We start from the raw sequence: 17,143 nt of genomic DNA on the forward strand, positions 1-17,143 counted from the left end.
AAATCAAACAGAAATAGAAAAAAGGAGACAAATCATTGCTTCCCAGGCAAAAAATTGATTTTCTTTGTTGCTAAACGTCATGCACTGTAATTGTATTCAATTGCTGCAAATTTGGTTTCGCATTGAACATTTATTATTAAGATGATTCAAAATTAAGAGTTAGCGTTCCTGATTCAGCTTCAGAAGGTGGTTCTTCCTCACTTGACAACACGTTTTAAAATTTGGTAAATGCGGCTGGAATTCGTTCTTTACTAAGTTACATTTGCTCCTGTAATCATAATACTCCTTATTCCTGACATCGAGCTTACTGTTTTCATGAATGTACTACTAATGATATTGTGGGGAAACTAGCTCTAATTTTATAGAAATTTTGTTACCGTGGAAATCGGCTACTTCGTGGTTGTAGCTTTTGTTTGTATAACAATAAATGGATGATCCATTTTTGTTGGATACATAAAATATGTGTACAGCACTGATACATTTGTAAGAAATAAAATGGCTTATAACTCAAAAACAAAACATAAATGAGGACTGCAAGCGGAGCTTTCATGTGGCTGATGCCGTTAGGTAGCGAGTTGAGACCCTTTTGAGGACCACCGTTGCGCCAAAAAGGTTTAATTTCTCAGCCATTTCTTATCTAAAGCAGCTATGCTGTCTCTTAAGAGTTCTTGTTCGCTGTACGAGCCCACCACCCAAACAGTTGGCAACCAAGTAACTGATATGTCTTGATTCTTACCATAAAGGAATGGTTTGATATTATTTTTTTCTGCTCTACAATTCTTTAATTTGCAAGTGCGCTGTCAATTTAGATATGGGCCGGTGCTTATCTTAAACATTATTACGAAAATTTATCAAATCACTGGCATATTTGTTCTGGTTTTGTAACAGTATTCAAGCTAGCTGCGAGGAAATCAATGAATAGATATTATTATCATCCTTAATGTTGAAGTCGCCTTAAAAAAGTTCTTTTTTTTTGTAAAATTCAATGTATTACTAACCAATTTACTATGTTTCATTACACGAAACGCCCACATTTGTATGTGAAACTATTAGTAGCCTATAATATATGCTAAAATCATAAACCGGGAGAATAATTTAATCAGTAACAGGAGTTAAATTTCTCTTCTGCGTCGACTTCAGTATCATGTAATGAAAAAATATGTTCATGTGTGGGTCGCCGACTCGCAAAAATATTGGTGATGGGGGGGGATCTTTTCACTTTTATAAAATCAAGACAGAAAAAAAAACTTTTACAAAATCTAGGTGGGAGTGGAGATTTTCCACTTTTTAAATGAAGATACTGGAAGGGGTATTTCAATATAAATCCCCCATTGACATCCCTGCTTTTGTAGACGAATGGTCGGTTCTTTTTTGTTCCAGATCAGATATGAAACAATGTTTTTTCCATTTATAAAATCATTTTAAATTACGATGATAAAGAGTTCATGTTCATGCACTGGCAAGGTGTACCATTGGATTTTTATTTTAGATAAAATTTCTAAAATATATTTCAAAATAAAATCCTCAACGTTTCTGGATAGGTAAAGTTTTTGGAAAACTTGAGAGAATTTCGCTCTTCGTCAAACATACCGACTAGAATTCACATTTTGACGTCGTTGGGTTGTATTCGCTTGGCAAAATTTTACATTTATGTTTCAGAACGTAGCACTAAATAGAATTTACGCGTAAATCCTTTAGGTTAGTCTCTATTTCAATTGTCATTATGAAATCTGTGTCTACGTTTTAAGCTCCTGTGCTCAACAGATTCTCACTATGTTTTATTTTTTTATTTTAGGTGCAGTTTTTAAAAGTAACCGCGGGGATTTGCCACCGTGTTTGTTACCAAGGGATGGAGTTTCACTTCCTCCCATTTTGCAACCGAGTGAAGCTGATTCAGGTTCAGGTTTGTATATTCTACTGCCATTATAACGCCTATTTAGGCAAAGGCTCATTTTCTCTTGATCGGGACTCTTGCAGAAATAACTTGAAAGTAGACTTACCCTTTCAGTCCATGTTCTACTCTGTGCGCAACTCACATTTCCTAAAGTGGCTACGATGTGAGTTATGTTTATTAACCGTGGTAATAATTTTCACTTACGTACCTGTTGTTCGTCGTGTACGCCTCACTCTAAAACCATATTTAAAACACATTAAGGAATTAAATTCTCATAAAGTTAAATTCGGTTGAAGCTTAGATCTTGAATAAATTAAGTTGGCACGTCCAAAAGTAAATGTCTTAAAATTCTTTGATTAGAAACTTTTTATACTTTCCACCTGTGCCGTTACAAACATCCATGTTGGTGCATAAGAACATTTGATTAATTAAAAAAAATGGAATATCCCAAAAAGAGCGCGGTATTTATGAAAATCTGATAATAGACGCAAATACGTCCGAAGCTACTATCTATAAAACTACGGGATTTAATTTTTTTTTTCAATATGTGGGAGGGCAGATTTGTCAGTTTTGTCTTCAATTTCTTCGATGAAAATACTAAAAAAGATATTTTTCAAAACCTAGGGTTTTGGGGTAGAGGTGGAACAGCCTAGATGACACACCCATCACCTCAATTGACGCCACCGATCTCTTGAATACAATTGTATACTTGTATATAAATTAACCTTTTGTTTAATATAGATATGTTTTTGCTTTGGTGCGATTTATTAGTGTGTCAAAAATTGTCCCGTTTGGTTCGTTTTCTCCTTCCCGTAAAAAGTCTCAATGTTGTGTTTTAATGTGTAAGTAATGATTTCAGGTATGAAACTCGAACAAGTCAGTGACGTTGCCTCACTTTTAAAAAGGCTGAGGGATGAGGAGCAGCCTCCTCTTTCATTTCTTTTGAACAAGAACTTAACTGTCAGTGTCAAGATAGTTCATCGTAAGTTTGCGTTTAGTCTCTTTATTAAGTCTATATTATTTTAATAAATTAATATGTTAGTGTTATATTTAGCTATTAAGTCAATTTCATGGTTTTTCTTGGCGGTGGACAGTTATATAAAGTCATCCCGTCGTTCAGTTTCATGCTTGTAGAGGGATCAATGAAGGAAGTTATTTATTCCCTTTTTGGATTCTTCTTTTGCTAAAAGAGGTCTATTTTAGTACTAGGTTAGTTATCCTTTTTCCTTTTGTTTTGTTCCCGTTTTTGCTATTGATGTTTTTAGTCAGATCTTCACTGTTGATTTCTAATATGAACGAATAAATACATAACTGATGCATAACCTGTCGTCTGACCCAATGCTTAAAATCTTTTTTGCTTTTTCTTATTCACCTCCGAAAGTTTTGTAACGCCTCAGAAAAAGAGTTTGCTTTGTTATTATGTTGTTAGGTTTTTACTGAAACAGCTAGTCGTTGTAAAATCGAAAAAATGGGGCTTCAAAAATTTCGTAAGTATTTTTTAGACACCAAAACAAGGACTATTTCTCTTACATTGCTTCAAGATTGGTTTTACAACAAACTTTTTTTATAGGATACTTTTCTTTGAGGAAAAATCCCCAAACGGAATTTTGATTTCTCGAATCGAACTTTCTTGTGTATAATTTTTTATTATAAGCTCGAAAAACTTATATTTATTTAAAATTATTATTCTGAATCAAACTTCTGGAAAAGGTTGTACCTTTGAAGAGATTGAGGTCAAAACCCAACACCCTCTTTGTCATCCTTGACTTTGCAAGAATCTTTATTTTTCTTCGTCAATCATTAGTGCTATCCTCTTTTCTACAATTTCGTTCTGATAGTCACAGATATGTATAATCTCCATTATACATGTATACATGTCCAGTACCGCTTCTGCGGCCTATTCCCTCACCACCGTTAATTTTGTGTGTATTTGTTTCTCTCTTTGTGTTTTTTTTTATGTTTATCCTTACTCCACCGTATTTACTTTATGTATCGTGTGGGTGAAAAATAAATAAATAAATATTTTTAAGCTGAGTATTCATATAACGACTAATGACGATATTATTACTGTAAGACGGCGATACTGTCCTTAAATTAACTGTTGGAGAGATGCTGTGATTAGTTCCCATCAGCTATGCAGGTTTTAATGACCTTGTCTGCTAAGCTAGAGTAGGGTAAGCGCCTGGAGTTGCGGAATCCAGACCCTTTTCAGGGCACTAAGTAGGGGATGGTGGAGTAGCTCCCCTGATATTTATCTGAAGGACCCCTCCCCCCATGAAAAAGAAGCTTACCTAACTTCATCCCCCAAGAGTTGGACGTATGTGCACCTATGCTTTTGAAAGTTACCATCACCTTTGTTCCGTATAAATCCAAAGTAGTTTGCTGTTCCTTTTTTTATGAAGTAAACAAAAAAAAAAACTCCCGTGACATTTTTCCTATAATTCAAGATTTGTCATCCAATTCCTTGTATGTTCCATATAATATGCTATAAGTTTTTTAACTTTTGACCCCATCCCTCCAAAAATGTATTTTGTACAGACCTATGTTAGACATAGGTCTTTTCAGTTTTCATGGTTCAAGGTGTTTTGTGTAATATGTTATGCCGACAGGAAAAGGGATCGTCGGTTAAACATGCCCCAAGGAAACATCTAAGGATGCTGGGCGTGGTGTTCTTGTCTTGTAACACTGTGTTTGTGTTTTTTTGTGTAGTTTTAATCCTTTCTTTTTCAGTGGATTGTTGTGTAAATAAAACGTGTTGGAGTTTTTCTACAAAAGGTCTTAAAACTGTTTGTCAAGATGAATTATTAATCCTAATTGAAGAAATAGCAGATGAAAAGACTTTCCCCAGAGATATATTCGCTCATATCAGCAGCGTATATGAAGATGCGGTTAAGGGTAATTATGAATAACCTTTTTAGTTTTTTCATATCATCTGTTGCAAACCAAAAAAAATTCAAGCAAAGGCAAGTCGTCCTTTAAATAAAGCCTGTTAGTTACTAAAAGTATGTGTGTTTACAGGCCATATTTTATGAGTCACTGTTTTCGGCGATTTCATAGTTAGAGCTACCAAGGAACTGACTGATTCTGAAAAGGATCTCTTAGAATAATGAGAGTAGAAGCTTTAAATAGTGTGATATTTTCTTTTATAGAAGATTCGCAATTCTTTGGGAAATGGCAGCCCAGAGGCTCTAAACAGGCTGGTATGGAGAAAGTGCTGTCTGTCAACATATAGGTCTTAGTCAGTTTAGCACTGCCACGACCTTGTGCTATTAGTATTTTTTATGCTATTCCACATTGTTTTTATCTTTATAGTTCAATATAAGATGAGATAAAATAAAAAAATAAGATAAAAGGTTTAGATAATTTAAAAAGCAGGTAAAAAATTTGGACAAAAAGTATTAAGGTTTAAAGCAAAAATCCATACGAAACTGGCTTAAGAATGCATTACCACATATCAAAACCGAAAGAATTATGCATTGAATAAATTAGGGCAAGGTTTCGTTTGGAACCCTGAAAAATAACTTCAAGTATTGTATCAGATTAACGACGCTTCTTGACTACAAAGGTCCCTGCGTCGGCCCTGCGGTGCATTGCTGCAGCATGATTCGATCTCTAGGTCCCGTATTACCAAGCTAAGGTCAAATCCACTGCGCCACCACAGGACGAAAAATTATATGTTGTAAGTTCCTTTCGGCACGCGGTATTGAACCGAGAAACCCTCAATCAAGAGAGTTGGCCTGATCCACTACGCCACCACAAGGTCAATGACTTCAAGTTTCACTTGTGCTTCATAAATTCGAATATCTGTGCGAAGACAAATTTGGTTTCTACGCCACTGGACACTGCTCAACAAGGTGAAAACTTTTTCAAGTTTCATCTCTGCTTCATAGCCCCCGTGTATATTAATCTGGAAGCTCGAATTTTTGAAGCTGTCTACGCTTTCAATTTGTTCGGAATTGAGAAAATTCTGGAGGCACTAGTAAGTGCCAAGTCTTTGTTTTGGCCTTTTAACTTGTGAACAAGAAGGGTAGCATGATTGGTGATTTTTTTTTAGTATCTTTTGTGTTTTTGCAACTGATTCAGCAGGGGGCGCTAAATGGCTCATGTATTCAATATCGAGATTTTTGACATTTTGCACTGACATTTGTTGGTGCACGGTCTATTATCTGATTAGTAGAAAAACCAAAGATCGTATGTGAGAGAGTACATATTTTTGCCTTGATTCATAGTTGATCAGATATGTCTTAAGTTAGACCACTGCAAACATATCACAATAGGCTTGAATCGGATATAACAGAAAACACTGCACAAGTCCTTAAGCACCACCGTATTCTAATTGCATTGACGAGAGTTTTTACCCTTTAAACTGTCTAACCGAAGGTAAAATGATCTGAGAAATGTCCCATCCCCGGTCATTTCTTGTATTTTCCCAAATCAATGTGGTAATTGACCTCCCTTTTACCACTAAATAGTGAGGGATGAGTTATTAACAACGGCCCAATCTTAAACTCAAAATGTGTCTGTGTGAACTCAAGGGAAGCAGTACCCTTGTATCTTCATCCAACTCTATATCCTTGAATCCCCCTTATAGAAAACACACCTAGTGTTCATGTTATTCCATAATATAAAAATAGAAAGGAAACCAGGCAGTTAGACTTGAACAATTGTCAATCTTAATTCTTTTCCAGGCCAACTGGTCGGGTCACCGTTGTTCCTCTCAGGTAAAGTCCAGTGGTTCTTTACCCATACTTGTGACCTATGAGATACTCAGAGTTTTAGAATAAAACAATGAATTCGCTTGAAATGGAAACTTTAAATGATAATGTAATGGCAAAACTATATGGATTTAAAAAAAAAACTACCACGCATGGGATAATGCCAGTATTGATTTAAAATGAAAACCTTTGGAAATAAATGTGGAAGAACAAAGACTAGCCAAATGTTCTGATTACAGTTCTTAGGAGATCTACTTAACTTACAAAACAGACAGCTCAAAACAGACAGACACCAAACACTGTTGCGAGATTATAAATGCGATTAGAAAGAATTAAAACTTACACTAACGTATTATAATCATTATTTGTTCGTCCAAGATTCATCCAAGGATCTCATGCAAATACTTTGTATTTCCGTTGTTCTTTCCTTTCCGACATCATTGCATACATGTTTCACTGCATATCCGTTGCTTGAAATATTTCAAGTTGCGGACTCTCCTAAATTGGAGAGATGGACAGGATTAAGTTGATTGCTTAACATTCTTAGCTCCGATGATATTAAAATCTGGACTCTTGGGCCAAGTTCGGAATTCTGAAAACATCGATAATTATTCAAAATTTCCTTTCGAACACCACGTTTTGATGCATTTTTCCTGGAGACGGCTGTGAGAATTTTTAAACGATTTTTCTTTCTCAACAGCTTAGTCATCTGGATTTTGAAAAATGTTCATTTTCTGGACAAGTTTTCAAATTATAATTTGATGACTCGATCGATCTCTGCTTGGTAATTTAAAGGCTGGAAAAAAAACCTTCGATGAAATAAATTCTCATGAAACATCTACGCATCACAAGTGGTCGAAGAGGAACTATTTATTTATTTTAATTAATACTGAAGACTCCCTCTTGTCACTCCATATATAGGCCGAAAATCATGAGGAAATTCACAAAGTAAACTCTGTCCCAGCTAGGAGGAATTAGCTCTCCCCCTCTCACATTACAGAAATAAACTATTGCAATTAGAGCACACTTGTTCAGGACTTTAAGCAGAAGAGAGGAGGAAGTTTACTTGATTAGACCCCTCACTCCACTCTTGAACTAATTCTCCCACCTTTAAACTGGCCATAATTGTACAGATAAAAAGACTGCTTCTACAAAATGGAAAAATATTTCCTCGGCTTAAAAATACTAGTAGAAAGACCCTTTATAAACCGAGCCCATTTGATTTTTCTTCTGACAATGTTTCTTAAATACGGTGGCTCTGAGGTTAGAAATAAGTTACTGAAGACTATGAATATTTTTTTTTTTTTTTTTAAAGGGGAGTACCGAAAGATTTTTAGGAAAACTTTAATTAAACCACTGTATAAGAAAGGTGATAAGAGTGAGTGTTGTAATTATCGAGGGATTAGTCTGATCTCTGTTGGTAGAAAATTACTCAGTAATATGATACTATTAAGAAAGGTGATAAGAGTGAGTGTTGTAACTATCGAGGGATTAGTCTGATCTCTGTCGGTAGCAAATTACTTGGTAATATGATACTATTTAGACTGAGAGATGCTGTAGGCAAAGTTTTAAGAGATGAACAGTGTGGTTTTTGAAAAGATAGAAGATGTGTCGACCAAATTTTCACTTTTAGGTTAATAATTGAGAAGTGAATTAGTTGTCAAATACCTTTGGTACTCAGTTTTATAGATTACGAGCAAGCGTTCGATTCTTTTAATATAAGAGCTTTAGCAAAGGTTTTATCCTTATATCATATACCAGAAAAATACTTTAAAGTGATTAGTGCTATGTACGAGAATAATACTGCTGCGGTTAAGGTAGGAAATGAGGCAGCTGGTTTTTTATTAAATCAGGAGTTTAGCAGGGTTGCGTTCATTCCCTTTTGGTATGGATCATTTTGATGGACTCTGTCTTAAGGTGCACAGGAAAGCCAGTGGGAGACCACGAAATCAAATGGGGAGGACAAACTCTTCTGCATTTTGATTATGCTGATGATTTAAGCATCCTAGATGAAAATTTGAACAAAATGAATAAACTTTTAGAGGTTTTGCGAGTTCAGGGTTCTAGAATAGGCTTGAAAATTAGTGTTAAGAAGACTAAGTCACTAAGGCTACGAATAAGTGAAGATGAAAATGTGACTTTGGGTAACGAAGAGATTGACCAGGTGGGCAGCTTCACTTACCTTGGTTGTATTATTAGTATGACGGCGGGAGCCGTCAAAATGTTAAAAGTAGCATAGCCAAGGCTCAGGGCGTTTTTTCAAAGTTAAAAATAGTTTCGAAGAATAGGAAGATGAGTGCAAACGAATATTAGAATATTGGAAGGTACAGTTGATGACGGTGATCAAATATTTCTTTGAGGCCTGGGCGCTTCGAAAAGCGGATGGAGATTTGCTAGATGTTTTCCAGAGAAATTGCCTATGGATCGTTCTGGGTACACGACTGACTGACCGTATTTCAAACAGTAGACTGTACGAGAAATGTGGTTCAATTCTGCTTTCTAAGGCTATAACGAAAGAAAGGTTGAGATGTCTGGAGCACGTTCTGCGGATGAAGGATGACAGATTCCCGAAGATTGTCATTTTTGGCCAAACGTCTAGGGCTAAACGGATAGCAGGTCATCCTCGTCTGGGATGGGAGGATGTCATCGAGAGATTTAAAAGAAATAGGGAGGGAGGGAAACTTCCTGGGAGGTTATAAAGACGGAGGCTTTGAATAGATTTGGATGGAGGAGGAGCGTGCATAGCTGTGGTGGCCTCACGTGGCTAGGTGCTGCGGTGATTTGTTAGTAGTAGTAGTAGTAGTAATGTTGCTTAAATCTTTTGTATTTTATTCCTTTTTAGTTGGTTCAACTTTCTTTTTTTTTATAGGTCGAATTCTGCGAGAGTCAGACTTTGTATCTTTCGATAGACCATTTTTATCTTCAACAGAAATTGGTGGTATCCTCTATATTCAACCCACATTCCAATGTGTCAAGAAGCTAAGTTTGCCGTCTTGTCCATTTTTGTTTGGCCTGTTAGTTCTTAGACCTGAAGTGCCATGGGCTAAAGTCTTTCCATTGAGACTTGTGCTTCGACTGGGAGCAGAGCATAGATACTACCCTTGTCCTTTGTATAGTTCTAGAAACCGTGGCCCTGTTTATAGTGAGATCAGAAATACTATTGTAAATATTCTTGCTGTAAGTACAGATTTTGTTTATTGTTCTACTGCATATAATCGGCAATTTTGGTAACACTCATCAACCTCTATTTTATCAAAGAACTGATGTGCTGCTAATGTGAAAAGATGAGAACGGGTAACGGTTTCCTCTAATAGTGGAATCTGACATTCGGATCAGTCATTTGGTTTTTGGATGCTGATAGGGTAGCATCTGTTTCTTTTAATTTTGCCTAATGATATCATTATAGAGGTTCAAGAGAGGGAAGGGGCTTGCTTTCACCAAAAAGTCGGGAATTTTATACGTACTTCGGTAAGTCAACCCTATTCTGTTTCACGACTCAATGAACCGATTTGAAAGTTCTAGAAATTCTTTCATTGGGGGTGGAGGGGAGCGAGACTGTTAAATTTCTCCTGTCCTGACAAATATTTATGTTACGTTCTTTTGTTTTATTTTGTACCTCTCAATACCCCTCAAAAAACTGAATGTTATTCATTTTCTTGAAACAATCCATTGTTTGGCCAAATTTATGAATTTTGAAACTTAGAGGAGGGGGGGGGGCTCATCTAAGTCTCCTTTGAATGGTAATCCTGTGTTATAATCACAGTTAGATATTGATAAAATGAAAGACGGAAGAGAGGGTAAGTGGTCAGATTGGGGTAATGACTGTAGTGAGTAAAAGAATTTTGGTTGAATTTAAATACGTGTCGCTTTATAAATGTGTGAATGTGAATTTATTTAAAGTAGGACATATCTGTAGCATAAAGCACTGACAAATGCCAAAACTTGTGCAAAGTTAGAGCTTTTAGCCATGATAAAAATACTGCTAACATAAAAGTAATTTGGTAAGTAAAGGTGAGAAATGATGAGGCCTGACGATCATTGTCAAAATTGAAACAAACAAAATACTTTTAACTTACTTTGGTCAACTTGACAAATTTAGACAAAATTTACAAAAATATTTAAAATTTTATAGAATTTAAGAATATTTATAGAAATTCTATATAGAAATTCTATATAGATATTTATAGAAATTCTTTATAGAAATTCTATAGAATTTATAGAATTTAAAAATTTAAACAAGTAAATAAATAAAATGTTTTTTATTTGCTTGTGTATTTCTTTTATTTTCTTTTTTCTACATGCAACTGGATTAACGAGACATTAAAAGACTAGATATGGTCAGCCTTGTCAACTGATAGGCTAATGTAGTAGGTCGGCAAACTTACTAGCCAGAGAGCCAAATATGGATATACAAAAAAAGAAAAAGTGGGAGCCATGTCTGCTTGTTTAATAAACTTTTATTACATTAAATAAGTAGTACACTAAATAAAACTAAATTTCATACTGGTAAATCTCCTTTGGAAGTTTCAGTAAATCAGGTTTATATGTTGTTGTTTTAAGTTTAGCTATGATTGCAAGTATTCGTCAATAAGACGACTTCTCAGTTTACTCTTGATCATGTTCATGCTTGAATAAGATATATATATATATATATATATATATATATATATATATATATATATATATATATATATATATATATATATATATATATATATATATATATATATATATATGTATATATATGATTATGATGATGAGGTGAGGGATTTTTCGAGAAAGGTTTTTACTCTGGTGACTTTCATGTTATGTAAGAGTAAGGAATATTATTCCAAACATTGAAACTGCTCAGTGTCTTCCTTCTCCAAGACATTTAATGCAGACTACTTGTTTTTTGAACTAAGATCACATTTTTTCTCCAATATTTCTAATTCAACACAAAAACGTCCAAATTTAGAGTGCCATATCTCCTTGTATTTTAAATCCAGCAATTGTACTTTAAAGCTACCAATGTCAGTTTCAAGGGATAAAAATTCAACTCGGTTTTCGTAGCAATTAGAGGATTTTTAACAAATGCTTAAGTTTGTGTACTGTTTTTAAATTCCTGAAACCTGGCGATGCTTCCCTCATATTTAAAATTAGTATTTTAAAACGGTATCTGTCAATAGAGGAATTATATTCTTGGTGATGCTTCAGCAAGCTCGGAATTGAAACAACGTTTCCCTTTCAGAATTCTGAGCAAAAAGGGATATTTTGTTTTCGAATGTTATTACTTCTCCTAACATCTACAAAATTAATTTTCCTTTTCCTTGTAGTTTACTGTTAACCTGATTTAGATGAAACATAACGTCTTTATCATGAAATAAAAGTTTTGGTTCCACTGATTGTCTGTTAGTTCTAGATAGTAAACGCCTTTCTCTGGGAGGATTGCTTTGATTTCCGAAAAAAGGAATGCGAAGCGTTTTATAACGATCTCTCTTGATAACCAACGTACCTCGCTATGAAGCAGAAGATCCTTATACTTACTCTGCATTTCAAATAAAATTCTGTGAATTGGTGACGATCGAGCTAAAATGGAGTTGAGAATGCTAATCCCTAATTCCATAGCTTTACACATTTCATTCGGAAATGTTTATAGCTCAAAGCGCTTCTTGGTGAATGATACAAAGGTTAACAAGTATCAAGCGATTATTTTTTCTTTCGAAATAGTAACAACCCTTTTCTTACACTGGTCATACTTCTGGCTCCATCTATTTGAATCAACGCTATTTTATCAAGGGGAGTATCATGCTAATATATACACTCAATTATAGCGTTTGCGATATCTTCTCCACGCGTCTGACCTTTGAACGGCGAAATTTCTAGAAGTTCTTCTTTAGGGCCTTTTACAATGACAATTGACAATCATGTTACAAGACTTGTCAACTGTCATTGTAAAACAGAAACCAATTTTAGATCATCGATATGCTGGGTGGTTAACAAAACACTTTAATTGTTTGGCAGACAATTCTATTTTTAATATTTTTTCCAAATAGTGGTAACTATTTCTTTCTTTCAGAGTATTTGGTTTTTTCTTAATATCCCAAATAGCTCTTAGGATGTATTTATTAAAAAAAAAAATGTATTTGCCGTCTGTGTGCGCTTTGCCTCTCTTAGCAATTTCTTGGCAATAACAAAACTTGCCATATTAATGTTGCTGGAAGATTGCATCCAGTTAACAAACACAGAAGTTGACAACTCTTGACTCTTCTGATGTTCCTCAACTGCTTTCTTCCTTGTATCATTGGTAGGATATTTAGTGCTAAATGACGAGTGCCATCTCGTAAGGTGTCTCTTTAAAATTTGACTTCTTGTTATGTTTGAATTTCTCCTTACGCATGAGAAATGTCGGAAATCCATTCAAGTTGTGAATCAATGCAAAATTCTCGGTCCACTCGATTTAAAATCCGCGGTTTTCATCTTCTGTTTTTCTTTGCTTTATTTTGATTGCCCTGTTAACTGCAATGCCTATATAAATATAATTTTTCCTAAACTACTAGTACAAAATTATTTTCATTATTGAATTGGTGAAAAAGAAATCTAAAAAAAAATGATTTATTAATATATGAGCCGTTCAGTGTACACATAGATTAATTCCATTTTTTTTTGAAAAATTTTAATTTAAGTGTTAAAGCATGTGGTATTGTCATAACTTTTTGTATTTATGATAATTTAAGATTTTTTAGAAAACGTAGTTAATAAATTTGTGTAGCCCACATGAACTGTACTAAAAAATATAATTTTTTCCATCATCAGAACAAAAAAGTTTTTTAATATAACCAAAAATAGAAGAAAACTTTCAACATTGGGACAATATTGGAAATGTTGGAACCAAAAATATACATAGTAAGTGTAATAAAATCGCATAAAATTACCTATAAGATGTGCATCTAGATTGAAAAATAAATATGGTAACGGTAGACCCGCTAGATAGAACAAAACTGTTTCATAACTCGATATTCGTTACATATTTTTACAACAATATGAAATTGTAATTACCTGTCTATTTTTTAATCTAAGCAAAAAATTATGCATGTTCTTGATTTATGAATGAGTTTTAATTTGTCAAAATAAATTGTAATTGTCTTCTTACCATGTTTTTTTTATGGCACTTGGTATTAACCAAGTGACATATAGCAGTCGCCAATTCTGTCGGTCTGTCTGTCGGTCTGTCTGTCGGTCCCGGTTTTGCTACTTTAGGCACTTCCAGGTAAGCTAGGACGATGAAATTTGGCAAGCGTATCAGGGACCAGACCAGATTAAATTAGAAATAGTCGTTTTTCCGATTTGACCATCTGGAGGGGAGTGGGGGCCCGGTTAATTCGCAAAAAATAGAAAAAATGAAGTATTTTTAACTTATCAGCGGGTGATTGGATCTTAATGAAATTTAATGTTTGGAATGATATTGTGTCTCAGAGCTCTTATTTTAAATCCCGACCGGATCTGATGACATTGGGGGGAGTTGGAGGGGGAAAATCTAAAGTCCCGGTTTTTCTACGTTAGGCACTTCTAGGTAAGCTAGGACGATGAAATTTGGCAAGCGTATCAGGGACCGGACCAGATTAAATTAGAAATAGTCGTTTTCCCGATTTGACCATCTGGGGGGGGGGAGTGGGGGCCCGGTTAATTCGCAAAAAATAGAAAAAATGAAGTATTTTTAACTTATCAGCGGTTGATTGGATCTTAATGAAATTTAATGTTTGGAATGATATTGTGTCTCAGAGCTCTTATTTTAAATCCCGACCAGATCTGATGACATTGGGGGGAGTTGGAGGGGGAAAACCTAAAGTCCCGGTTTTTCTACGTTAGGCACTTCCAGGTAAGCTAGGACGATGAAATTTGGCAAGCGTATCAGGGACCGGAACAGATTAAATTAGCAATAGTCGTTTTCCCGATTTGACCATCTGGGGGGGGGAGTGGAGGCCGGTTAATTCTGAAAAAATAGAAAAAATGAAGTATTTTTAACTTATGAGCGGGTGATTGGATCTTAATGAAATTTGATGTTTGGAATGATATTGTGTCTCAGAGCTCTTATTTTAAATCCCGACTGGGTTTGATGACATTGGGGGGAGTTGGAGGGGGGGAAACCTAAAATCTTGGAAAACACTTATAGTGGAAGGATCGGGATGAAACTTGATGGGAAAAATAAGCACAAGTCCCAGATACATGATTGACATAATCGGAACTGATTTGCTCTCTTTAGGGTAGTTGGGGGGGGGGAGTAATTCTTAAAAATTAGAAAAATTAGGTATTTTCAACTTACGAACGGGTTATCGGATTTCAATGAAATTTGATGTTTAGAAGGATATCGTGTCTTAGAGCTCTTATTTTAAATCCCGACCGGATCTGGTGATGGGGGCGGGGAGTTGGGAGGGGGAAACCTAAAACTTGGAAAACACTTAGAGTGGAGGGATCGGGATGAAACATGGTGGGAAAAATAAACACAAGTCCTAGATAGATGATTGACATAAACGGAACGGATCCGCTCTCTTTTGGGTAGTTGGGGGGGGGGGTATTTCTGAAAAATAAAAAAAAATGAGGTATTTTTAACTTACGAACGGGTGATCGGATCTCAATGAAACTTGATATTTAGAAGGATATCGTGGCTCAGAGCTCTTATTTTAAACCCGACCGGATCTGGTGACATTGGGGGGGGGAGTTGGGAGGGAGAAACCTAAAATTGGAAAACACTTAGAGTGGAGGGATCGGGATTAAACTTGGTGGAAAAAAAAACACGAGTCCTAGATACATGATTGACATAACCAGAACGGATCCGCTCTCTTTGGGGTAGTTGGGGGGGGGGGGGGTTAATTCTGAAAAATTAGAAAAAATGAGGTATTATTAACTTACGAACGGGTGATTGGATCTCCATGAAATTTGATTTTTAGAAGGATATCGTGTCTCAAAGCTCTTATTTTAAATCCTGACCCGATCTGGTGACATTGGGGGAAGTTTGGGGTGGGGAAACCTAAAATAATGGGAAACGCTTAGATTGGAGGGATTGGGATGAAACTTGGTTGGAAAAATAAGCAGAAGTCTTGCATACGTGATTTACATAATTGGAACGGATCCGCTCTAGGGGGGGGGGGGGGGGGTAATTCTGAAAAATAAGAAAAATGACGTATTTTCAACTTACGAAGGTGTGATCGGATCTTCATGAAATTTGATATTTAGAAGGATCTTATGCTTTAAAGTTCTAATTTCAAATTCCGACCAGATCCTGTGACATTCGGGGGAGTTGGAGGGGGGAACCGGAATTCTTGGAAAACATGAAAATTGGAGTATTTATATCTTACGAATAGATGATCGGATCGTAATGAAATTTGATTTTTAGAAGGAATTCATGTCTCAGAGCTCTTATTTCAAATCCCGACCAGATCTTTTGACATTGTGGGGATTTGGAGGGGGAAATCTTGGAAAAACACTTGGAGTGTAGGAATCGGGATGAAGCTTGGTGGATAGAATAAACATATGCCCTTCATACGTGATTGACAGAATCGTACTGGATTCGCTCTCTTTGGGGGAGTTGGGGGGAGGGGTTCAGTGATTTGGCGAGTTCGGTGCTTCTGGACGTGATAGGGCGATGAAAATTGGTTGGCGTGTCAGGGAGCTGCACAATTTGACTTGATAAAGTCGTTTTCCCAGATTCGACCATCTGGGGGGCAAAAGGGAGAGGGAAAATTAGAAAAAAATAGGTATTTATAACTTGCGAGTGGGTGATCGGATCTTAATGAATTTCGATATTTAGAAGGACTTTGTGACTCAGAGCTCGTATTTTAAATCTTGACCGGCGTTAAGCCTCTTATTTTCCTTTTTAAATCAATCTATTGATTCATAGAATTTTGTTAGAGCTCATACCATATGATCTCTTGGCTCTTAGCTCTTCTCGCCTCGTCACAAGTGCCATATGAGCTCTTAGCTCTTGTTTTAATTGAAATATTGTTGGGCCTTCCGTGAACATTTTTGCCATAGCCGCACTTAAGGAGCCAAAGAGCCACGTGGCTCTGGAGCCGCACTTTGCCGTTCACTGGGCTAACGTATCTCAGTTTGAATTAGGGAATTTTATTTTCTATCAGGACAAGTTTGTTGTGCAAAATTTAAGGTGTCTGAAATTAGATCTAGATATCCTTAATGACTATGTGTTTATCGCAATTTTTCTATTGCATTTTTCTAATGTATTTCCAACACATATAAAACAAATGCGAATCAAATTTAGAAATGTAATTTAATAAATGGGTAAAGCTGAATTTCAGGTATCGAACGACAGGAAAGTTGTTATCTCACAATAATTTTTGCAAGACAACAATTTCTGCAACCCTATAAAAATCGAGGGCTGCCAAAAAAAATAATTACAAAAAGCTTGCGCAAGTAATATGAACCTTAGTGGTTTTAAATATCTTTGTCAAATGCTGGAATATCCAATTATAGAGTGAACTAATGCAATCTATTCTTGTAGGACTTAAGAAACTTTTCATACACATTACCAATTATCACT

At 35.6% G+C, this 17,143-nt stretch overlaps 1 protein-coding gene across 4 annotated transcripts in view; it reads left to right on the forward strand.

Annotated features, from left to right (window-relative positions):
* The window catches only part of LOC136034623 (zinc finger FYVE domain-containing protein 9-like), a 67,386-nt gene that overhangs the window by 36,207 nt on the left and 14,036 nt on the right, over positions 1-17,143 (forward strand). For all 4 annotated transcript variants that reach the window (XM_065715920.1, XM_065715919.1, XM_065715918.1 and 1 more), the window contains exons 7-11: positions 1,796-1,903; positions 2,754-2,876; positions 4,625-4,789; positions 9,479-9,786; positions 17,105-17,143. The exon at positions 17,105-17,143 is cut by the window's right edge and continues 217 nt beyond it. In XM_065715920.1, the coding sequence (XP_065571992.1) occupies positions 1,796-1,903; positions 2,754-2,876; positions 4,625-4,789; positions 9,479-9,786; positions 17,105-17,143 (743 nt within the window). The remainder of the gene's footprint in view (positions 1-1,795; positions 1,904-2,753; positions 2,877-4,624; positions 4,790-9,478; positions 9,787-17,104) is intronic.

This window comes from Artemia franciscana, chromosome 13 (genome assembly GCF_032884065.1).
Source record: "Artemia franciscana chromosome 13, ASM3288406v1, whole genome shotgun sequence".
In the NCBI taxonomy this organism is placed as follows: Eukaryota; Metazoa; Arthropoda; class Branchiopoda; order Anostraca; family Artemiidae; genus Artemia; species Artemia franciscana.